The sequence below is a fragment of the Ovis canadensis genome, chromosome 17 (assembly GCF_042477335.2).
Source record: "Ovis canadensis isolate MfBH-ARS-UI-01 breed Bighorn chromosome 17, ARS-UI_OviCan_v2, whole genome shotgun sequence".
NCBI classification, from domain to species: domain Eukaryota; kingdom Metazoa; phylum Chordata; class Mammalia; order Artiodactyla; family Bovidae; genus Ovis; species Ovis canadensis.
Window position 1 is genome coordinate 73,494,726 of NC_091261.1, and position 23,606 is coordinate 73,518,331.

The following is a 23,606-nucleotide window of genomic DNA, read 5'->3' on the forward strand; positions in this document are numbered from 1 at the left end:
TGCTTATTGTCTCCACAGTTTCCATGAGTCAGGAACCCAGAATTGGCTTGTGGTTTCGTGTGAGATTACAGTGAAAATATGGGCCAGGGCTGAGTCGTTTGAAGGTCCGACTTGGGCTGGAGGATCCGCTCCAAGATTTCACATCACAGCCCTTTAATACAGCTCCTCCCCAGTATGAGTGACCCAGAACAGTAAGACGGAGGGGGCCTTTTTGGGTAAGTTTATATACAATTCTCATATAATTCACCCTTTAAAAGTATACAATTCAATGTTTTTTTTTTAGTATAGTCATAAAGTTGTGGGATATTTCTTATAATTGAAATCTTGTTTCCTTATATGCCATTTTTATCTTATTGCTTTCAAGTTTTTTCAATTTTTACATTCTATAATCATTAAGTTTGATTATGAAGTCTCTGGGTATGGGTTTCTTTATATTTATCCTACCTGTGGTTTGCTGTGATTCCTGAACCATACCCTAATTTAGGAAAATTCAGCCATTCATCTTTTAAAAAAAAATGCCCCAATTCTCTTCTCATCCTGGGGCTACAATTATGTCTGTGTTAGGACTGATGTTGGGCTTCCCTGGTGGCTCAGTTGGTAAAGAATCTGCCTGCAACGCAAGAAACCCGGGTTCGATGCTTAGGTCGGGAAGATCACTTGTACCCTTCTGTTAAGATTCCCCCAGTAAGTGACATATGATATTTATTTTTCTCTGGCTCACTTTACTCAGTATGATAACCTCTGGGTCCATCCATGTTGCTGCACATGAACAGTAATAGTTGATTTCAAACTCTGAGTGTTAATGTTAACATCTGGGTCATCTCAAAGTTTCCATTAATAGCCTTTTCCCTGGAGTATGGATCTTTCTCTTGTCTTTTCATATGTTCAGTGATTCTGAATTACAGCCTGGCTATTGTTAATAATACACTGTAGAAACTCTATTTCCATATATTTTTTCAACATGAATCAGCCACAGGTGTGTATATGTATGTCCCCTCCCTCCTGAGCCTCCCGCTCCCACCTCCCTCTCCTGAAGAGTACTTTTAAAGTAGGCAGTCAACTGGGCTGAACTCAGACTTCAAACTCTGGCTCTTCTGTGGTGGGCAGCTGCTGAGAACTTCCCTTTAGTTCTTTTAGCCGGCTGCTTGGAGTCTGCCCTGCGGGTGTGTATTTACAGATCATAGCGTCGGGTGGAGTTTGTACACAGGCTGTGGGGCCAGAGTTTTAACTACCCCACGTAGTGCCCCTTGGGGCCTGTCTTCAGGCAAAAAGCCATAAACGTGGGCACTAACTTGGAGCTATTCCCTTCCGACTGTCGGCTCCCCTCGTTTCTCGAGTTTGGTTGTCCTACGCGGCCTTAAGGTTGCTTCTGTATTTTGCTGAGAATTTATAGCTGTCATTTGTGGCAGGGTTGGATGAAACAGGAGTTCTTCTCCCATCATTAGCAGAAGCAGAAGCTTCTCTGTTGCTTTTCAAAAGGTATTTTTGGTATTTCATCTTATTTTTAGCAGGCGGATTGGTCTGAATTACAGCCCACCATTACTGGCGATCGGAACAGCAGCTGACAGTTGTTTTCATTTATTTTTATGGTTTGCTGTTTTAATGACAGCAACGAGGGACACTGAGGTCTGTTTGTGGCTTGCCAGGAGGCGTGTGTCCTGGTCCCTGTGTGAGGCAGTGAGTGCCCTAGCTTAGTGAGTAGCAGTTCACGCTGCTACAGCCTTCCGGGGAGGGAGACAGGCCTGCACACCCTGTGGGCAGCAGCTGCGTCAGCGTAAGGCTCAGGCAGCCAGACCCCAGCTCCTCCTTGCCTGACGGTCAGTGGTTCCCCCACTTCTAGTAGGGAGTTGTTGGCATGGTCCTTCCCTGTTTATAGAAACTTTAAGCCAAACAAAATGTGGGTGTGACTATCTTCTGATAATGAGGTCAGGCTCTGGAGGCAGGAAGATCTGGGGCAAATTGGCTGACCATGAAGCTCCTTGTCTTTTGTTATAACATGGGTAATAAAATTTGCCCCGCCTACACTGTATCATGAGATTTTACTACAAGTCTGAGATGACTGCCCACCACTCTGGCCCACAGTGTGGAAGAAACACTGGATTTGGATTTGGGAAGACGAGGACAGAGGTGGCTTTAACAGTCCTTGATTGCTATGGGCAGTGGGTGGACTGAAAACATTTGCGAGCAAGGAGTAGGCCACCGAGCCAGCAGAGTGTAATGACTTCCATTTCCTGAGGGTGGGGGCTATGAGCAATTCCGCGAGGGGAGGAAGGACAGTGGTTGTGGCCACAGGCCTGTGTTTAGCTCACTGCCACTTAGCCGGTGCTGGCCTCAGGAGCCCTCTGCACACTGGCGACAGTAGAAGCGCCCGCCTCAGGGGCCCCGGGCGCTGTCGCCGCGGCCGGAGTGTGGCTCTCAACACCAGACTTCCCTGCGTCTGACCCGACCCCAGTCCAGCGCCTCGGGGCTCTCTGTGGATCACAGCTATGGTCCTCCTTGCTTCACATCCGACCCAAATCTGCTAAGCTGCGTCCGCAGCCACATTATCAAGAGTCGTGTCACGCAGGGCTGGGGACAAAGGGGAAAACCTTTGGGATAACAGGGCCATTCAACTAGTTATTTAATCTGCTTCATCAGTGATACTCTGGATGCCCCCCTTTCCCCACCTTAACCTAGAGGATAGAGACTCTTCCAAATGCTTTGTTGACATCTTTTATTAAGAGTGGACTTCTTGAGAAAAGACAGTCTACTCAATAGAGGTGCTGGGAAAACTAGGCAGCTATGAGTGAACGAATGAAATTAGAACACTTCCTAACACCATACACAAAAATAAAATCAATCAAAGACGTAAATGTAAGGTCAGATACTATAAAACTTTTAGAGGAAAACATACCCTTTGACATAAATTACAGCCAAGATCTTTTTCGATCTACCGCCAAAAGCAATGAAAATAAAAACAAAAAAGGACCTAATTAAACTTAAAAGCTTTTGCACAGCAACTAAATCCTAAACAAAACACAGACCGCCCTCAAATGGGAGAAAATTATTTGCAAACAAAGCAACTGACAAGGGTGTAATTCCAAAATATACCAACAGCTTGTGCAGCTCAATATATTAAAAAAAAAATCAAAAATGGGCAGAAGATCTAAATAGACATTTCTTCAAAGAAGACATTTAGATGGGTCAAAAGACACAAAAAGATGCTCAATGTCACTAATTCTTACAGAAATGCAAATCAAAACTGTAACGAGGTTATCACCTCACACCAGTCAGAATGGCCATCGTCAGAAGTCTTCGAACAATAAAATGCTGGAGAGGGTGAGGGGAAGGGGGAAGCCTCCTACACTACTGATGGGAAGGTAAACTGGTACAGGCACTATGGAGAGCTGTCCGGAGGTTCCTCGGGAAACTACAACCAGGACTACTGTATGACCCAGTCATCACACTCCTGGGGTACTACCTGGAGAAAACCCTAATCTGAAAGGATACATGCACCTCAGTGTACATTACAGCACTGTTTTGCAGCAGACAGGACACGGGAGCACCCCCGGTACCCACCGACAGATGAATGGGTAAGGATGCGCTACGTCTGTACAACACATCATCCCTCAGCCGTAAAAAGGAACCAGAGAACGCCATCTGCTGCGCTATGGACGGACCTAGGGTGCCATACAGAGTGCAGTCAGTCAGAAAAGGAAGATGCAATACTGCTTATATGTGGAATCTAGAAAAATGGTACAAATGAACTTACTGGCAAAGCAGAAAAAGAGTCACAGGTGTAGAGAACAAGTTATCAAGGGGGACAGAGAGGAGGATGAACTGGCCGATTACGACCGGCCTACTCACACTACAATGTATAAAACAGACAACCAACCAGAACTTACTGTATGGCGCAGGGACCTCTACTCCACGCTCGGTAGGGACCTCGTTCGGAAGGAAAGCCAGGCAAGTGCAGACACGTGTATATGCGCACACGTAACTGATTCACTTTGCCCCACAGCAGAAACGGACAACACTGCAAAGCAACTGCACTCCAATAAAAATCATTATTAAAGGAGAGCAGGCTGCAGCCTCTGCCCAGCCTGGCCTCTGATCTTCCCCACCTGTGGGCTGACTCGAGACAAGAGGCTTACGATGACACCGCTCTTTATTTGCAAACAGGCTGGAGTTTGGTCCATCGAGTCTTCTGTTACAAAAGGTGTTTACGAAAAGCTTTCAGATTTAAGGCCCACGATGACTGACCGGAAGCTTTACAGTGGAACAATTAGATTTTCCCTCAAAATAGACAGATTTGTAAAGAACAACAAAGTAAGAGGGCATAGACAGCATTTATTATGAAAAAGCTAATCAAAAGGATAGAAAAATGAAAATGTCAACACTGGGCAAAAATATGTCAATATTGGTTTGTTTGCAGAACCTGGTCAGAGGCTGATATGCTTGGCTTTAAGCCCCACAATGTGAAGGGTCCGTTCGGCAGACCAACCCCCAGTGGAGTTCCTGCCAGGACAAGTCCAGGACCCCTTGGAGGCCCCCCAGGTCCTGTCATGAGGATACTTCCTGCTTCTGCTGTGAGCAATCTGCTCAGATGGGGCTGCGAGACGATTAAGGGCTGAGGTGGCCTCTTAAGGAAGGGCCCTAGGAAGGCCCTCAGGGCTGCTCCTCAAGCCTGACCAGGTGGCCCCTGAGCCCTTCCCCAGAGGAGCTGTGGCAGCGGACACGTGCGCAGGCGCCCCAGGGCACACGGGTGTGGGGCGCCTCTACTCAGGCTCACTCACCCCCCTCCCTGTGCCAGATCCTCCAGCGTGTCCAGAGTGTCCAGACCTGGACTGGCCTAGGCTCACGGCGGTGGCCCTGCTGTCAACCCAGCCACTGCCGAGATCTGAAAGCCCAGACAAGGAAGGCGGGGCTTTCACCCCTCAACAGGGGAAGGGCAGCCAGCCTCCTCAGTGACGAGCTGGAAAGTATTACCAAAGCTGCGGTCATCTGGATAACGGAAGTGTGTCTGTTTAAATCTGATTTTTTAGAAGTGTATTTTAACTCTGTGAAGACTGGCAAATTGTTTGTGGAGTACAAGAAAATAAACCTGAATGGTGCCTAATATTCTTGTGATACGTCAAATAAGGGCCCTTTATTCCCACTCCAGACTGAGAAACGAAGGCTCCAAAGAGCTCTGTCGTCGAGGAAGGTCCTGTGTGGCCATGAGGGCCACGTGCTGCCAGGTACCTTGACACACACAACCTTGTGGGAGCGATTCTCTGACCTGTCACTGTTGAGTACAGCTTGTATAAATCTATCCCCCAAGGCTCTGAATACCATTTCTAAGCTCTCATCCTGACGCTGGGAAAGATCGAAGGCAACAGGAGAGGGTGGCAGGGGATGCATCACCAACTCCATGGACATGAGTCTGAGGAAACTCCAGGAGATGGTGAGGGAGAGGGAAGCCTGGCGGGCTTCAGTTCACGGGGTCACAGAGTCGGACGCAACTGAGTGACTGAACAACATGCTTTCATCCCCATCTTTGAGCTTTAGTTACTCTACTGACTAGACCAGGACTCCCTATCTTTTCCTTATCTTAGTTTTGGCAATTAATTGTTTTCAGGTCAGAAGCCAGAGTCATCATCCAGCTGCCACCCTCTGCATCCACCGTGGCACCAAGTTCTGTCTGTTCTTCCCACTCCAAGAGCCCAGGTCAGCTCTCACAGGAAGGCCTATTGGCAGAAGAGCTCAGTGAAGGAGAGAGAGACAGGGAGACCCAGCAGGTGACACTGAGCAAGGCAGACACAGAACGCACCGGCGGCCAGGGTGGCGGGGCCACGGGCTCTGCGGACGGTGCCGGGGAGGCAACACTGTTCCCGCCGCCGCGCAGCTGGTGAGGCCGAGACTCGCCGCGCCATCAGCTCAGAGGCCAGGGCTGCTCCTCCCATACGACCGAGTCCTCCATCTCCTCTACTGAAGCCAGGTTTCTGCCCTCCCCTGGGAGCCTGCACAGCCGGGCACAGCTACCCTACCCTCGGGGGTGTCGGGGGCGGGTACTGAAAATAAGCCACAATGCTGACCCAAAGTGTGAGAGATGCACTGCCTCCGACAGAAAGGGATCGACCGCCACAAGTTAGTGCATAAGCTTGCCAGGCCCGGGAGGATCCAGTGACCTCCTTGGAAGGCTGATGCGTAACCTGCCTGGAGCAAGGCCCACGGAACCCTGGGGCTGGAATGCTGGCCGGGGGCACCCCCTGCCCCATGCCTTTGTCCTCTGGACACTCACTTCCTGCCTCTCATTCCTCACAAGACAGAAGTCTGCGCCCATTGCCTGGCAGACCCCCCCCCCCCCAGTCCCCTCAGCCTCCCCACTCCTCTGTCTTCCTGGGGTCCAGTGGGCACTGGAGGAAGCCCAGGCACCCCACCCCCATCTCAGGACCCTCAGAGCCTCTGTTCATCTGGGAACCAGCGGCAGGCTTCACAGGTTCTACCCAACAGGGGGCGGACTGCCTGGATCTTAAGAAACCAACCAGACAGACTCCATCTCTCAGCTGGAGTCCTCCACGCCCATCTCCACTAACTCGAGCGTCTAACAGCGCCACTGCACAGCCGAGGGTCACCACTGCACCAAGTGAGACTTCCACAGCGGACCACAAGGTACTGAGATGAGACCCCTGCTGACCGCCGGCCATGAGCAGTTAAGACATCTAAACCGGGCTTGGCACTGCGTTCAGCGGGCAGAGAGACCCTCGGCCCAGTGCTGGCCTGTGTCCATCAGGACAGAGGAGCACTCCCCACCTCCCCCTGGCCGGCACACCCAGCCCCGTGGATCGGCATTCCTGGCCAGGCCCACAGTCGTGCACTGAGAGCTACTGCTGCACACCCGCCTCACGGGGGGATGCCTGCCACCCCACCTACCTCACACGCCAGGGAGCTGAAGCAAGGCTGGCGTTAGACCACGAGGGTGGGATCAGGGTGTCTGGTTCTGTTCAAGCAGCACCTAGTGACTGACACAGCTTAAACTGAAACGTAACTGAAATATCTCAAACGGAGGCAAAGGGCTTTGAATTCCAAGGAAAAGGTTGGGGAGATAAGTCATAGCTGACCCAGTCCTGGGAAAGCTCCATGCATCAGAAGCTGGAGTCTGAACCTGGAGAAGTTAAGACCTCACAAGTGGAAAGCAGTGTGTAAACTGCATGGGAATACAATTTCTGGATTAAAAAACAAACAAAAATTCTCTTACCTGGCTTATCCCTCCAAGAAGAGGGGAGGGCCTGGGTTCTGATTCTAGAGTCTCAGCTCTTCAGTACAAACTTCTGTGGCAAGGTTGACACTGGTGTTAGGAGCCCTGGTTCCTGAGATGATTCCATCGCTGGAAACTGCCAAAACAATGGGACTGAGTGAAGGGAGGCTGGCCAGGCCCCTACGCACTGGAGGACCAGGAGCCGAGCGGGCTGGTCTCCTCAGCTTGTCAGGCAGGCTGGCCTCTGTGGAGAACCACACAGCGGACATTCACGTATGGACCAGACTGCTACATTCCGAGGCTGTGACACACGCCAGACGTTACAAAACACAAACATCTGGGAACGACGCTTGATCTGGCTGGCGGCACCGTGAGCATTGCTATGCAGGCGTGGCGGAGTCTATTTTTAACACTATATTGGCGAAACAGAGCTCCCTTCCCTCCACCCTCACAGAGAACCAGCCATTTTGCTTTTCTTGCAGATAACATAACTTACCTGCTTAGCCAAGGCCTGTGCTGGCATGGTACAAAGGCGGTTCACACAGCAGCCTGCCGCCCCCTGGCACACTCCCCTAGTCTGAATCGCTCCTACACAGGAGCTGTGTAGCTGTCTTATTCAGAAAAGGCTTAAGTGGTAATAATAGCAATGGGACGTGCTAGGCTTTGGATAAACTGCTGTCGTGTCTCCATTCGCTCAAATTAGAAAGAAGAAAGTGACTGCGAGTTAGTGGGAGTTCCAACATGCAGACTCGTTGCACGAAAAAGATCCCAAGACTGGGGGTGTGGGGGGCAGTCCATGATGGAACCATGCCAATATCCCTTGCCTAATTAATGCAAGAGACTTTTTAGACAGAAAACCCCGAAACTCAAAGAATATCTGAGAAACCAGGAAAAGCAAGACCAGGACGGAAGTGTATCAAGCAAGGCTGAGAGGGAGGCTGGAAGGAGAAAATGGAAGCACACACTTTAACTGCACCCCGCCCCCTACCTTTCCCGGTCAGAAGACCACACCACCTCCAGGACCCGGCACATTCTGGCATGGCTCCTGGGCTTAATTTAAAACAAAAGGAACATTTGTGGTCACTCTGCCGAAGTTTCAAGTGCTCTGCAGACTACAGCTGGAATCCCGATTACATTCAGGAGTCCTGTATGGGTATTCCCCCCACTAAACCTGCATAGGCGTGATGACAGAAATTTACCTTCTGTCTGTCTGGAATTGCTAGAAGGTTATTTTTGACTATGGTCGGCACTTGCCCTTAATCAGGGTCATTGTGAAAGAGTGCCCCCATCTCTCGCCCCACCCCTTAGTTAAGTCATCGGCATCCTCGAGGGCTTAAGGAAGAGGGCCGGCTCGTAGCAGGGGTGGCACCGTGTATTCCCCGTCTCGCCGAACCCAGAGGCTGCTGGGAGCTGTGTGGACAGCGGAAGCCTCCATGCTGGGACGTGTGCAGGGTGAACGACAGCTGCAGGGGACGCTGCTGGTCTCCTGGACAGGCCGAGCAGGTAGGTGGGGACGGGAGCTCTGCTTGGTACCAACACCCGAAAGTGAAGGTGAGGTAACAAAGGCTAGAAAGGAGGCATTTATTAAAAACAATAACCACCAACAAAACCAAAGAGCCTTCAGCGGGACCTGAAGACACGATGGAGGAATGCAGTACGCTGATGGCCACGTGCACCGCCTGCCTGTGAATGCCACACACCTCGGCCTCCAGCCACAGGGCCCCCAACGCCCCTGGTTTCTACACAGGTCATCTATCTCAGGAAGAGCCCCGGACAGTGGGCCCCTCCCCAGCCTGTGCTCGCAGGTGTATAGGCCCGTCCCCGGCTTCTCTCGATCCAGATGGCAGGCAAGTCCCTCATCAGTCTGCAGATGCCACTCATATTAGTCACCGCCTGGACGCTGGCCCCCCAGGGGAGGCCGTAGCTGCAAACTCTGGCTGCGATTCCTGCAAAGGAGGGCCCGTCTCTGGGGAGCATTTGACACTGTCCCCAGTACCCAGCTGTCACCATGGGAAACCAAGACTGCAATCACAACAGCAAGGACAGGCTCGTGTTGCTTTTTCCTTTTTTTTCTTAAAGGAGTGAGGGCATGGAAAATACAGCACACCAATGAAACAAAAGGCCAAAAAAAAAAAAACAAAAAAATAGAAAATAGAAAAATGTATTTACAAGTAGTACATTACTATGATCAGAAAGCACAAAGACACCTGCTGCTATAATACATGCATTGGCTCAGGAAACTACTAAAAACCCTGCGAGGAAGAAGCCGGTAAAAACAAAACAAAAAACGGGCCAAAAAGGTTCAACTTTTCATCCCTAATTTGCTACACTGATCAAAACCAAATGAGAGTCCCCTAGAGTCCATGAGTCTATCAGTACAAATACTATACTGGTTTTTAACTGCATGTTCAGTTGTGGAGGGAGAGACAGCAGCTTGTCTGTATACAAGGAAGCCAGCGTGAACTGCTCTACATGCTAGAAATTACAGCAAGCTCCTGTCCGCTACACAGCATGAGCTTAGCGGGTTTTAGTTTCTGTTTATTCATATATATCTATGTGCATGTGGGTGTGTATGTACGTATAAAAACCGTGCCCTCGTTCACTGCCAACACGACGTCTGGGTGGACATGAACTCATTACAACAAATTCTTATGTGTATGTTGTAAGAAGTCACTCAATGTCTGTGGATTTAATAAGTCACTTCACACCACAGAAAATATTTAATAAATCCAAAAAAAGGAAAGAAGAATATAACGACAGAAGAGCTTCTGTCTCAGTTCTCTGAAACTGAGTCCCCCACAGGAAACTGGTCCCAAAGTTCTTGAGGGTTCACTGAAGAAACCAGTTTGCTAAGGTTTCCATCCTTTTAGTGTTCAAAGGTACAGAACGACTCCTTGCCGTTGTCAGTGTCAACAGTCGCATCTCCGTCCCCCACAGGTAACAGTCTGGTGCAGATCCATAAAAACCGGGGAGGGAGGCGCGCTGTGGGTGGGGGAGGACCTGTCACTCCAGGAGGGGCTCCACCTCTCCGGCGGCAGGAAGAGAAGGAACCATGCAGGCTCCAGCACCTCGCTCCCGAAAATGCAAAATCTGGGCACACGACAGTCCTTACACAGGTGCATCTCCGAGTACCAGGCCAGCTCTAAGAGGAAACAAACCACACGTTGACAGAGAAGGACTGAGAGGCCATTCTGGTCGCCCGCTGTGATCCATCATACTTCCAGGAATCGGGAGCTGCTGGACTTGGAGTGGAATGGCTCAGACCACATTCGCCGTAGGTCACCCTGGGAAAGACACAACTTCAGCCACACGTTTCAGATCGAGGCACACCTATCTATGTACAAGCCCTTCCTGACTCCTGACCTCAGAGCAGATTGATTCTGTGCAGAATCAAAGAACATTCACATTTTACTCATTGAAAAGAAACCTCCCAGTTCTTTGAAGAACTTGCTAGAAGGGCTCTAGGCCCTCCCCGAGCAGGAAAGGGCTCTGACTCTGTCCTGGGGGCAGTTCAACCACTTGTGAGTCAAATGATCCAGGCTCATACTTAACCTCTGTGTCTGCTTCCTCGTCTGTAAAACGTGGGTGATAGTATAAACTCTGTAAATCAGATAAAGCCCTCAGGTTTTACACTTCTTATTTCCAAACTTTAATGCAGAGTACTAAAAGAGCTATTAGGTGGCAACAGCATGCTGCTTTTAAGAGAAACAGGAAGTCTCTGCAACAGGGTTTTAGGGATTTCAGTTAACTAATCAATGACTACGTGGTGAGGGGTCTAACTCATTAGTATTTTCAGCCAATGGCTGTTAAAAATCTGGAAGAGGTTGCTAGTAGCAGGTTAGCAAAAACACACAAACACACACAAAGATCCCAAGATGAAGAGCTTAGGGGAATACCTCAAGCAAGGGGAATACCTAGCCAGGTCCAGGTCCAGTGCCCTATCATTGCTCTCACTGGCTTACACCTGCCTCTCTCACCTTTAAATAGGCCATCGTGAGGAGTGGCAATAAGGTAAATGGCACCAAATAGAGAAGGGCAGGCTGGGCTGCTCGGTGAATTCGAGACGCCACAGTCGCAGTGAGCAGACCTGCAGGGAGAGAAACGCTGGTGAGCAATGCCAAGCAGCCAGCCTCTATCACCTGACGGCTTCGCGGCACAGCCCTGAGACTGTGCAGCTCCACTGTGACACTCCCTCCAGTGGTAGGGAGTGACATGCCTACCTTGAGCAGGGAAAGAAACAGAGCAGCACAGCTTTTTAAAACTTAGAATTCCAAGGACCTGTAAGTGGCCCAAGTCCCTAGTTCCAGGCCTCATTTCAGCCCCAAGTGTGCCTGGTCTCCCGTCTCCCACATATACAATGACAGGTGTGTGGATGTGCTAAGTTGCGTCAGTCGTGTTCGACTCTTTGTGACCCCATGGACTGTAGCCCGCCAGGCTCCTCCGTCCACGGGATTCTCCAGGCAAGAATACTGGAGTGGGTTGCCATGTCCTCCTCCAGGGGAGCTTCCCGACCCAGGATGGAACCCGCATCTCTAATGTCTCCTGAATCGGCAGGAGGTGGGCTCTTTACCACTAGTGCCAACTGGGAAGCTGGATGAGGACAGACTTGGAGGCAAAAGACCTGGGTTCAAGTTCTAACCCTGCTGCTTATGACGCCGTGTGGCCCTGTACATCTCAAGCCTCAGGGCAGTGGCCCTGCCCCACTGGGAGCTGCTGGAGTGGACATGAGCGCAGGCTAGGAAAGCGCCATGGAACTGTGCAGCGCTCCCTCAGCAGGAGGCACCGAGGTGAGCAAGGGGCTCCCCTCCCCTCGCTGTCGCAGCTCACGCAGGGCGGACATACAACCGTCTCTCCCTTCCAGCCAGAACAGAGCTGGCTAGAGAAGCACTAGCCGAGGGAGAGTCCAGGTCAGGGGTGACGGAAGTGTCCAGGCAGATGAAGGGAAGTGTCTGTCAGACAGCACAGGAAACAGACATGCCACCCATTAGACTCACGCTGAAGATGTGATTAAGCACACACACTGCTCCATCATCGTGGGGTGGGTCTTCTCAGCTCTGAGGCCCGACCACACTTCTCCTACAATGTCCTTCAAACACACTATTACCGGATAGGGAACGAGGCTGCTGGCCTCACCTCAGGGTCAGGAGTTTCCTTTCCCTTTGTGATTGTTTATAACGACGACTGGAGTGACTGCTCTTCTTCCTCCAGCATCTGCAGCTGCAAGATCTGGGCCAACTCCGGGGCTTGGAGGACAGTCAGGGAGGGGTTGCACGCAGCCTCCCAGGTCCTCTTACCTACAAAGTATCCGATGAGGGTGCAGTGAAAGTAGGAAACCTTCTGCATGCGCCCGGAGATGTTGGCAGGTCCAGAGGCGCCGCAGGAGTCACCGTTGGCTTGCTTCTTGTAGTTGTCGTAACGCAGGACAAAGCACAACAGGAGCCCAGGCATCACGATGTCTCCGATGCCCAACATAGAGAAGTGGCTGCCCGTGGAGCTGGAATGCAGTGTCACACGTCAGGGGTTTCAGGCTCTACAACCCCACTCCTCCTCCTGCTCAAGGTCTGTTCGCTTTTTAAGAAGCCAAAGAATTTATCTGACCCCTGATGGCAATCGCTACTGGTTTAACAGCACTAGCTGTTAGAGGGGTGTGGAGCCTGACGGCACTAGAGTACTGGAAGAGTGGTCTGCAGCAGCGGCGCTGTGGGACAGCACCACCTAAGTGGCTGCTGAAGCATCCGCGCGGTGCTGCCGCCTCCAGAGACGTCGGCTCGCCATGTGTGACACACTCACTGCTGAGACTGCCAGTAAGCACCCGAATACTACCAGACAAGGGAGATGAAAGCAGCACGTTAGTTTTTCCAAAATTATAGTTCTAGGGACTCTGTAATTTTAGCATTAGCACATTTTTATAAATGTCTGAAAAGTAAAAAAAATAAAAGACCCGGAGCCTCCTGCTAATTCCCTCTAGCCAACTTTAAACTGTAGTACAGCAGTAATGCATGGCTGTTTGATAACATTAATCAATTATTAAAAAGCTGCACCCACATCATTTAATGACCCATCTCTGGAAGTTGTCAGTACTCCTGTCCTGTCATCTGTAAGATGGAGATGATTCACAGCCCTTTCCTGGTTCCCATCGAATGCTGATGACAACGACAACCCAGCAGGGACGGAGGGGCAGAGGAGGGTGGGGTCCTCACCCTCCCGAGACGAGCCCACCCGTCCTACCTAGGGAAGACCAGCTTTCCAGGCAGAGACAGGCGCGGGACATCGCGCCCGACGTTGGGCCCCAGGTGGAGCTTCCGGGATAGGACGTCAAGGGGATTGTCAGCCGGCTGCGTGGCCACCTTCACCATGACGTTGCTATTAAAGATGTAGGCGGAGAAAAACACCTGCCAGGGGAGAGTCACCTTTACCAGAGGGAGCTGGAGGCACCCCGATCTCAGCACCAGCCCTCTGTTTCTGAGAGCAAAGTCTCAGGGCTGCAGCATCAGGCTTTTCAGACTGCACGCTTTGAGGAAAGAGAAGATGTCTGCTCTCGTGTGTGTTGCAGATTTCTTCTCTCCACACCCAGAGAGGGAGCCCTGCGCGCAGAGCTGGCCATGCTCCAGGGTAGAGAGCCTTGCTTCTCTCCAGGGTAGAGAGCCTTGCTTCTCTCCAGGGTAGAGAGCCTTGCTTCTCTCCAGGGTAGAGAGCCTTGCTTCTCTCCAGGGTAGAGAGCCTTGCTTCTCTCCAGGGTAGAGAGCCTTGTGCTCCCTCCTCACCCAAGAGTCACCTCTACTCCGACAAGTCTCCATGCACACAGGCCTGCTCATCTTCCAACCGTGCAGTGCTGGCCTGGAGGAGTGGTCTTGGACAGGAGGGGCCCTGGCCAGCAGACTTGGGGTACTGAGTATATTTTCAGGAGTGAATGTTCCAGTCAGACCCGAAGGAGAACAGCAGCTCTGGGGGAACACTCACCCAGAAGACATCGTAGATGAGAAGCCCTGAGAGAAGCAGGCAGGAGACCTTGAGGCTGGGCAGGCGGACGAAGGCGATCATGGCGACACAGAGACCCATGGCCAGGGCTGGGGAGGAGATAGCGGTCAGAGCGGAGCACAGGCACAGCCTCCCTCCACACGCTCTTCAGCTCAGAAACCTAACAGAGCTTGTGAGCCCTTCAGCCCTAGGCCCCAGGAGAGGTGCTTACACTCCTCTAGCGCAGCGTGCCCACCTCACCCCATTCTGACCCCCTGGTATTTGGGAAAACCCCTTTCCTCATGCTGGAGATGGTGGTCAGCTAAGACCCCGGGGGCTGTTTTGAATGATGAAGCTCTGGGCCAAGCCCAGCTCTCCCAGCTCTGTCTCCTGCCTCCCCACTACTTCACTGCACTGTCCTTACTCCCTTAAAGCCACACCCTAGACCACATCATCTTCACTTCCTTAAGGACACTGTTCCAGTCAAGTTACTCTTTTACGCTCATCCTCCCCACCTGGGTCTAAGTAAAGGGGACAAGACAGAACTGCTCAATGACAGGGTTTTTCATGACTCCACACAATGTCATCCTATCGCTCATCTTCAAAGCAAGAAACCCTGCGCTCCTTTTCGACCTAACTCAGCCTCCTCACGCACCCACAGGCTGCTGCTACCTGGGGTACTCCTCTTTACGTCCCTGCACACCTCGGTCAGAAGTCCCCACACCTCCTGCTTCGCTGTGTGTATCCTTCCGGTTTTCTCTCTCCCCCACTTACGCTCTTCACTGCCCTTGTCAAGAACCATCCCCAGCCTCAAGTCACGAGGTCCCCTTGTCTGTGATGGACCACTTCTGACTGAGGAGGCACGACTCACACACAGGCTATGCCGCAGGGGCCTGGCCTCCGGTCTCCTCTCGTGTTCCTATTCCTCCACCAACTCCTTCTCTCCGTCTGAGTTGAGCGATAACCTCTTTCCAACCATGCCAACCAAGTCTCCCCACCAGATGCCCAAGTTCCATGTTTGAAGAGGCAGCATGCATCCCATCTGACTACTTCAGAGAAGGTTCTCAGCACAAGTACGTTCAATGACAATCATGCCCACCAACTGAATAGTGCCACCAGCCGGTCACAGCCCCTAAACACTCTCAAGTATTCGAGCTGGCCTTTCTTCTTCATTCTTTCATTCAAGTCATCCTTAAAAAAATCTCACCTCCTCTTCTGGGTTCTTCTAAGGAACAGAGGTGATAACTTTCCCTCACTGCACGCTGCCTGAGAAAACCCAAGACTTTCCCTAATAGATTTACCAACAGACTTGACTTCTGGTTAAACGTAAATTAATAAAAATGTTAGAGAGGTAAATTATTAATCTTTGCTGTTTAGTTATAATTATTTCTAATATACTATTGATAGAATCTCTATCACCTTCTCTTTCTCAACCAGGAGGGCCAGAAACAAAGAAAAGGAGGCCAAGCCAAGCTGCAATGTTCTCTAAAAGGACCGTGTGACCTGGAAGGCCTTAAGCAGCACTCACATCCAAGACAGAAGCTTCCGGAAAGCTAATCTGGACGCGGACCAAGCGCCAGAGTCTAGCATTTTAAAACAAAACCAAACAAAAAAGAGATGAGTTGCTAGATTTCTGGGATCGAGCATTTTCTAATCCTAGGCAAACAGCAGGAGCTATAAAATGAGACATCTGCCTGTCAGGGTTCTTCTAGGCCCTGAACTGCTCCGGGGAAGTCGAGTATGAACCTGGCTCAATGGTCCTTGAACATGAGGAATGTGTGTACAAGATTCATCAGCCTTTGTAACATACCACACCACTTATTGGTCAAATTCTTTCAAGTCCTTCCAAATTTAAAAGGTTAATTTGTTAAGAGTAGGAAACTGAATAGGTAAAAAAGAAGCTACAGATTTAGTTCAAGAAAACTCTGTAAAGTACCTTCTTAATATTACTGCTTCTCAGAATAACTCTGAAAACAAGCTTCATGCCTCACTCTTTAGCTCCATTTATCATTCTGTTTTCACTGTAAATTAACTTCAAAGAACAGGATTTAATGGAAAAAAAAAAAACACACTCATTTAAAAGCAATCCACATTATCACTATCTACAAAATGATACCTGATTCTGCACAGAAGTCTGGGAAGACAGTTTGCATGTCAGGGGAGAACATATTTCAGAATGTTACAGATGCGTGGCTAGCAAGCTAGCTCTTCTCTAACAGCAGAAAACAAGTCACATACACATCAGACAATGATACATATGAGAAACAAACAACTAAAAGCTCAAAGGCGCTCTCTCTTTTTTAGGGAAAACTGTAAGCTTGGTCACAGGGACAATTTAACCAGTATAACCAGTAAGAGATCCTTATCATTTGGGGAAGTAGCAAAAATGATAGAAAATGATATGTTTACAAGTTTGGGGAGCCTAGATGAACACTAAAAATAATTTTACATTTCACAATGAAATTTGTTTCTGATCTTGGTCTCTGAGAAAATAAAGCTTGCCCTTTATGGCCAATTTGTACTGACTCTAGTCAGGAGGCAAGAATCCCGTGGTGAGATGGCCCTGTCCCTGTCGAACAGCGTGTGGAGAGGCGCTGCCCCCACTTTCCTACAGAGAGTCTGATAGGGCTCTCCCCACCCTACCTGCGGCCGTGCGGTGAAGACCATGCAGCTGACTGCTCTCAAAACTGAGCTTCAGATGGCTGTGCAAATCAATTTATCTGGAAAAGCACGTCACCTTCCCTCATGCCAACCTCTTCTTTTTCAGAGGCGCACCACTCTGGCATTTTCCTGTCCCACGCACGCTCGAGGAGAGGAGAGAATGGAGTGCGAAGGACACACTGCTTGCTGTTTTGAGGCACCTAATCTTCTAAAAACTGGGTCAGCAGCTTAGTAAACTTCAAATCCTTAGCAAACCCTGTAAACAGTATTATGCGTGTCCAGTTGTCGTTTAGTCGCTCAGTCGCGTCTTGACTCCTCTGTGGCCCCATGGACTGTAGCCTGTCAGGCCCCACTGTCCATGGGATTCCCCAGGCAAGAAGACTGGAGTGGGCTGCCATTTCCTTCTCCAGGGGATCTTCCCGACCCAGGGACCGAACTCATGTCTCCTGTGCTGGCAGGTGGATTCTTTACCACTGAGCCACCTGGGAAGCCCCAGTTCCATGGAGGCAGAGCCACCGACAGTCTGGAGTGGGATTACAGATTACAGAGAGCCTCAGACTACCCAGGGGCTAGAGGCTCCAAGGCTGTTTAAGCATCACCATCACCACACCAACTCTGAGTGCCAGGATGGAGACTAACCAGCCCCAGGCAGGTGACTGTGGTTTCCAGAGGTCTAGGTAAAACTGTCGTCGTGGTTGGAGCTCTCCTCTGTGTAGATGAACTTAGGGGTGCCATTTATGGGAATGGGCTCTGTCATTTAAGGACATCATCATAGAACATTTTCTCTTAATATGTAGCTAACAATCATCCAAACTGTCTATGGGACTGAAATAATTCAGTTAGATTTTAACCAACTAACCAACTTTTCCATCAAGTTTTTGTTCAGAAGTAGCAGAGGAGACATGTCTGTCTGCTTCCTCATCAGGAAGCACTGGACTAGATGAGATTAAAGGGCTATAATCACAAAAGCAGCTGTGAGACTGACTTACTGACACTGCTCTAATCAGTAACAGGACCAACCCTCCTCAATTTTCTACAATACATATTTTAAAGAGCAGTTAGGTTCTATTAAAGTCTTTCAAAATCACCTACATGCTCAATTTCAATACTGCTTTTGGTTAACAAATCAACCCTTGGAAGGAATCAGGAGTTAATGTTAGGAAAAATCAAATGCAGGTTAATGGCTACATTACAACTACTAACTTCTAGTCTCTATAAAACAGTTCTTACCCTTCTGCTATAATATGGCAAAGCCCTGCTGTGACTTTGGATGGAATTTCTTCTTCTCGACTTATTCTTTATCAACCTTCAGAAGCACTTAAGTTATCAACCACCAATCCACAAGGAAAGCACAGATACTTGAATCTGGGAAATTTAGCAGTTCGATAAACCACTTAAAAATCCTAAACACTGCACTTCAGAACACATATTTATATGCGCAGTGGGTATTCAAGTAGTGACGCAAATGATCATAGTTAGTTTTTTTTTTTAATCAGGCAATGTATGGCACTACCACAAGAAACCAAGCCTGTCAGGAAATCAGTCTGTCACTACACAGACTGGGCTGGGTGATCGAGACTCTGACTTCCTATGGAGTCTGTATGTAAGTCTAAACTGCAACCTCAAGGAACTGCTTTTGAGTTCCCATTCTTGGTCTATGGTAGGCACTTAAAAAAAAAAAAAAGGCACTCAACAACAAGTATGACAGCAAGTATGCAGAGTTATATCCCAGGCTGCAGGTGCGAGGCCTTGTACCACGGCCACAGAAGCAGAGCCCTGAACCAAGGTCACCTCCAAAGCTAATTGATCCCCTTTGTAACTGTTGCCAAAAGCCCCTGATCATCACTATCAGGCTTCCTGACTCCCAATTAGGCAAAGATGCCCATTCTACCCTGTAGCGCCCCAACCTGTCACCTAATGCCAACCTTCTGGCAGGAAGTTACTTTATCTTCAGGCTATAAAAATTGGCTACTAACTCACAAATCCTGTCAACTCTCACTGGTCTGTCCAGAGGTCTGCCCACTGTGCTCACAGTGCCCACAGTATCTCTGCTCTTTGTTCTTAACACATTCCTTCCCTTCTGAGATGCTGTGTGTCTGGAAATTTTTTTCCGACCCGCACCTGGACAGCCTCAAATATATACAAACAAATTATATAAAATCCTAAGCACGTATCTTTAACGTTTCACAGATTATCACCGGCAGAAACAGCAGTTTGGCTTCAGACGTGCAGTTCTGTGGATGTGCACAGGTACCCAGGCATGTAGAGCCACCCCCACACTCAGCAGAGAGCAGTGTGCCACCCCACAGAAGCCCTGTGCCCTTCCTTCACAGTCACACCCTGCCCTGTGCTGAGACAGCAGCGAGTGACAGCTCCGCTGCAGGTGTGCCGTCCTCCGAGCTGCAGGGACACGGTGCCTGGCAAGAAGAGGAGCCCTCAGACCTGGCAGTGCCTTCAAAGAGCTCTGCTCCAAGGCCTGGATTAGCCTTGTGGCTGCCTGGAATGGGTCAGAAGAAGTGCCACCCATACCCATATCTGCCTTCCAAATTCCCCCCTTTAAAAAATTCTTTAGATAGTGCTGATACACATTACGACATGGATGAGCTAGAACAGTGTAAAACTGGCTGTAGCATTTCAACTTCCTTCCCTTCTGAAACACCGAAAGAAAGGAAAGGGTGAACAGACTTCGTGGGGCAAGGCAGTTAGATAAAATCTCATGAGATTAGTGAAGTGAGCTGTGAAAATGAGAGGAGGAATGAATGACAAAGGAGCTGAAGATAGTTACAGGGTCTTAAATCAAGAAGAGACTAAAAAGGTCACTTCTCTGAAATTCTTTCCTCTTCTGTAAAATAAGAACAACAACAGTACCTACTTCAAAGAGTTGTTTTCAGGATTTCATGAAAAAATGTAAAACAGCAGCTCAATGTTAGCTATTATTACCCTGTATATAATGATACAGACATGTACTTATATCAATACACTATTATATATTCTTCATATTTATATAATATGGATATATTATAGTATAATCCCATTTATATTAAGAAAGTACAAAAATCTGTACTCCATTTCTCACAGTAGCATTATTCACAACAGTCAAAAAAGTGAAAACAACTAATGAATGGATACATAAAACTGGTGCATTTATAAAATTAAACAATATCTGGCCATAAAAAGGAACAGAGGAGTGCTGATGTATGGTATAACATGGATGAACCTTGAAAACATTATGCTAAGTGAAAGAAGAGACAAAAAAGGTCATATATGATGTCACTTATGCAAAATGTCTGTAAGAGACAAATTCACTGAAGCACAAAGTAGACGAGGGTGTGTCTGGGGCTGGGGTTGGGCAACGGGGAGGTGACTGCTAATGGGTGTGGGTTTTGGAGGGTGGGTGTTAAAATGCTCTAAAGTGGTGGCTGCCCAACTCTGATCATACTAAAAACGATTGAATTGTACACTTTAAATATATAAATTGTATGATATGTGAATTACATCTCAAAAAAGCTGTTATTAGAAAATATCTTAAGAGTGTGGGTAAAAACTGATACAAAACACCATCTCTGGACACCTAATAATTCATGGTAATCAGAAGTAATGTATTACTAAAACACAAAGTAGAGGAAGAGAGGACAAATTTAACCATAAACGATATTACAATTTGAACTTGTCACCCAGTAGTTACTTACCATCCATGAGAAGCCAATGGCCAGTGAGAACCCAGATGAGGACGAGCATGACAGACAGAGAGAATGACAGTAACTCAGCAGCAGTGAAACGTCCACAGCAACCAAAGGAAATCCTGGGAAACATACAACATTGACTGGACTAACAGACAGTAAATTATGTTCAGCAAGCAAACTCTCCTTTGGTTCTTTATGATTAGAATCTGTGATGGCCAGATTAAAGTAGGAGGCAATACCGAGATACCCAGAAATCCAAAATACCCAAATTTCTTTGGAAGAAACTATAGAAAGTTCAAAAGGATTACATTTCTGCACCCATTAGATAATGTACCTTTTATCCCAGATAACCAACATGGGTATTGAGAAGTTTAAAGTGATAATATTTGAAAAATGTATATACAGAGAAATTTCTAATTCTTATGAGGAAAACAAAATGAGCAAAGTCAACAATTCAATTCATTAACCAAAGATGAATAAAATTAAGGTAGTCCATCTATTTGGTTATCACTAATTCCTGGGAAAATCAGCCACCACAAGCGACTGATTTTCTAAGAACATATGCATCTTCCTTAGCACAGCTCTTTGTTTCCATGAAGCAACAGCTTTAGGAGTTAAGGTGTGAACACCAGAATTACACCTAAGCGGCTAGTATATATCTAGGTCATCAAAGACAAGAGGGAAAGAATGTCTGAGTCAAGCACTGTTTTCATATTCTATTAACAAGTAAAGGGATAAAAAAAACTGCTCATCTTTAAATAATCTAAGCAAGGAAGCATACTGCAATGACTCTGACTTCCTAAGATTTGTTTAGATTTCCTCTGCTATGAGAAGGTGCAAAAAAGAAGTATCATTTTCCAGTTTTAAAAAATCAAACATCTCATTTTCTAGCCTCCTGGCATTTTCGTGCTTCAGTCAGTATCAGAAAATGTGCTCTTAATATTGCTATCACGCACAAAGAAAAAAACATACACACTTATAGTTTAGAGGAAAATCCCAAGTCCTTACTTGTTCTGAGGTGAACAAGGCCTTGTTAAATACTGGCACATCGGGAGAAGAAGAAAAGCAAAAGCTATCGTTGCAAGAACTAGAGAAAGAAAATGTATCGTTAATTTTTTTGTTGTTTAATGTTTTACTAATCATAAGAAACGTGGCATGACTTACAGAAATAATGATTGCCTACAATAGTTTCCTCCACAAGTGCATACAATAATATTAATTAACTAGAGGAAAGAACAGTGTCTTTCTTTAGCAGCGCACAGATAAACTCTCTGCATTCCTGATTTGAGGTAGGGGTAGCACTGGCAGGTTTTCTCTTTCTCGTCTATCTCAACAAGAAATGATAAACGGCAGGCCAGAGTATGATCTAACAAGGCTAGCATTTTTTAAATTAATTTATTTTAATTGGAGGCTAATTACTTTACAATATTGAAGGCTAGCATTTTGATGTTTTACATTGATACATGTCCACCATCAATCATCTTGAAAACTGATCAGATAGGTGACAGTCGAATTACTGTGATTAGCTCTCAGTGTTTCTATCTGCAGAAACATGCATGGGTAAGGGTTGCCAACAACCACTCTACCGAACTGGACCTTCTGGTAACTTATCAGACAAGGAGTCACAGCCAAAGCAATTCTGCTCTGGTGCCACAAAGTTCTTGAGTTTTTAGCCCCTAGCCTTTCGCCCAGACTGAGTTGGCAAGTTGGAACTGATGACAGAGGTATCAAGTGGTTCAGGGAGGGGTGGGGAGGTTGGGGAAGGCAGACTTAGGGAGAAAGAAGACTTAGGAAGAAAAACTTGCAAAAGAGTGGTATATAAATCTTAATTTTTGAATGGTGATTTTTAAAAACGTTAGAAAGTTTCCTTTTAAGGTTGAGACTAGATAGCAGAACTCATTTACCTGCTGTACATATTGTAAAAACTACTTGAACTGAGTCAAAGAAGAAGAACATTACTAGGAGAGAGACAGATGCTCCAATTGGAAGGAACAGGGCCTGGGTAGAGTCAATGGTCTGGATACCTGAAAGAGAAAGGGGTATATTAACAGCTTACATAACAGGCTCTGCGCCCATGGACTGAAATACATTAACTGATCAAGGTGCAGACAGCTCTAGGGATTAGCACATATGATACAGAACACCGAGGCCCTCGGATTCTTTGCTAGGAAACGAGACTACGCGCTCCCTGCTGTCCTCGTCATGCCTTCACTATAGCAGGAGCTCGACTCCTGCTCTGCACCTGTATGCTGTGCTCTTCCAGTGATCCAAGATCACTGCTTCATGTCACATTCACCTTCTCCAGGAGAACCCCTTACTAACTTGACCCACTGTTGCCCATCTTGTCTCTCTCTCTAGTCTCTTTGTATATGGAGGTCAAAATGACTTCACCACTGGTGCTTGCTCTGATCTACTGACAGCAGAGGCTGGCTCAGAAGGGACTCGGAGGCTATGTTAAAGGCCCATAAGAAAAAGTACCCGCTTGAGGTATAGGGTGGAGAGTGGCACTTGCTGTCTTAGCACTTTATTAACACCTTGGGGGTATTCTGGCCACAATGCTTATGCAACAGCTTGAGTACTAACTCTTTTTGCAACTTTCAAAATATTTAATAAATGTCAAGTGAATGTAGGTACCCAATATCAATCTCTTAATATTATCAAGTCTCCTTATTTCTAATTTAGTACCTTCTATAACAAGCATTACCAACTTTCTAGTACAATTCACATACCATAAAATTTACCAGTATTAAGTAATTCAGTATTTTTTTTTTGGTAAGTTTATCAAGTATAAAGCTACCCAGGTGGCACTAGTGGTAAAGAACCCGCCTGCAAATGCAGGAGACATAAGAGACTGCGGTTTGATTCCTAGGTGCGGAAGATCCCCTGGAGGAGGAAATGGTAACCCACTCCAGTATTCATGCCTGGAGAATCCCATGGACAGAGGAGCCTGGCGGGCTACAGTTCATGGGGTTGCAAAGAGTTGGACACAACTGAAGTGACTTAGCAGCCCCAAGTGTGAAAGGATCACTATGATCTAGTTTTAGAATGTCCTCATCTGAAGAAGATCCCTCATGCCAGTTAACTGT

At 47.8% G+C, this 23,606-nt stretch overlaps 1 protein-coding gene and 1 long non-coding RNA gene across 2 annotated transcripts in view; one reads left to right on the plus strand and one right to left on the minus strand.

Annotated features, from left to right (window-relative positions):
• Positions 1–16,691, plus strand: part of LOC138422761 (uncharacterized) — a 46,133-nt gene extending 29,442 nt beyond the window's left edge. The window contains exons 2-3 of the long non-coding RNA XR_011250007.1: positions 19–215; positions 15,614–16,691. This is a non-coding gene — a long non-coding RNA (uncharacterized lncRNA). The remainder of the gene's footprint in view (positions 1–18; positions 216–15,613) is intronic.
• Positions 9,365–23,606, minus strand: part of SPPL3 (signal peptide peptidase like 3) — a 100,155-nt gene continuing 85,913 nt past the window's right edge. Inside the window, exons 4-11 of the mRNA XM_069558205.1 lie at positions 22,425–22,544; positions 21,529–21,607; positions 20,527–20,639; positions 14,180–14,286; positions 13,448–13,611; positions 12,514–12,713; positions 11,197–11,306; positions 9,365–10,503 (exon numbers count right to left, since the gene is read on the minus strand). Of these exons, the coding sequence (XP_069414306.1) occupies positions 10,432–10,503; positions 11,197–11,306; positions 12,514–12,713; positions 13,448–13,611; positions 14,180–14,286; positions 20,527–20,639; positions 21,529–21,607; positions 22,425–22,544 (965 nt within the window). The 3' untranslated portion in view covers positions 9,365–10,431. The remainder of the gene's footprint in view (positions 10,504–11,196; positions 11,307–12,513; positions 12,714–13,447; positions 13,612–14,179; positions 14,287–20,526; positions 20,640–21,528; positions 21,608–22,424; positions 22,545–23,606) is intronic.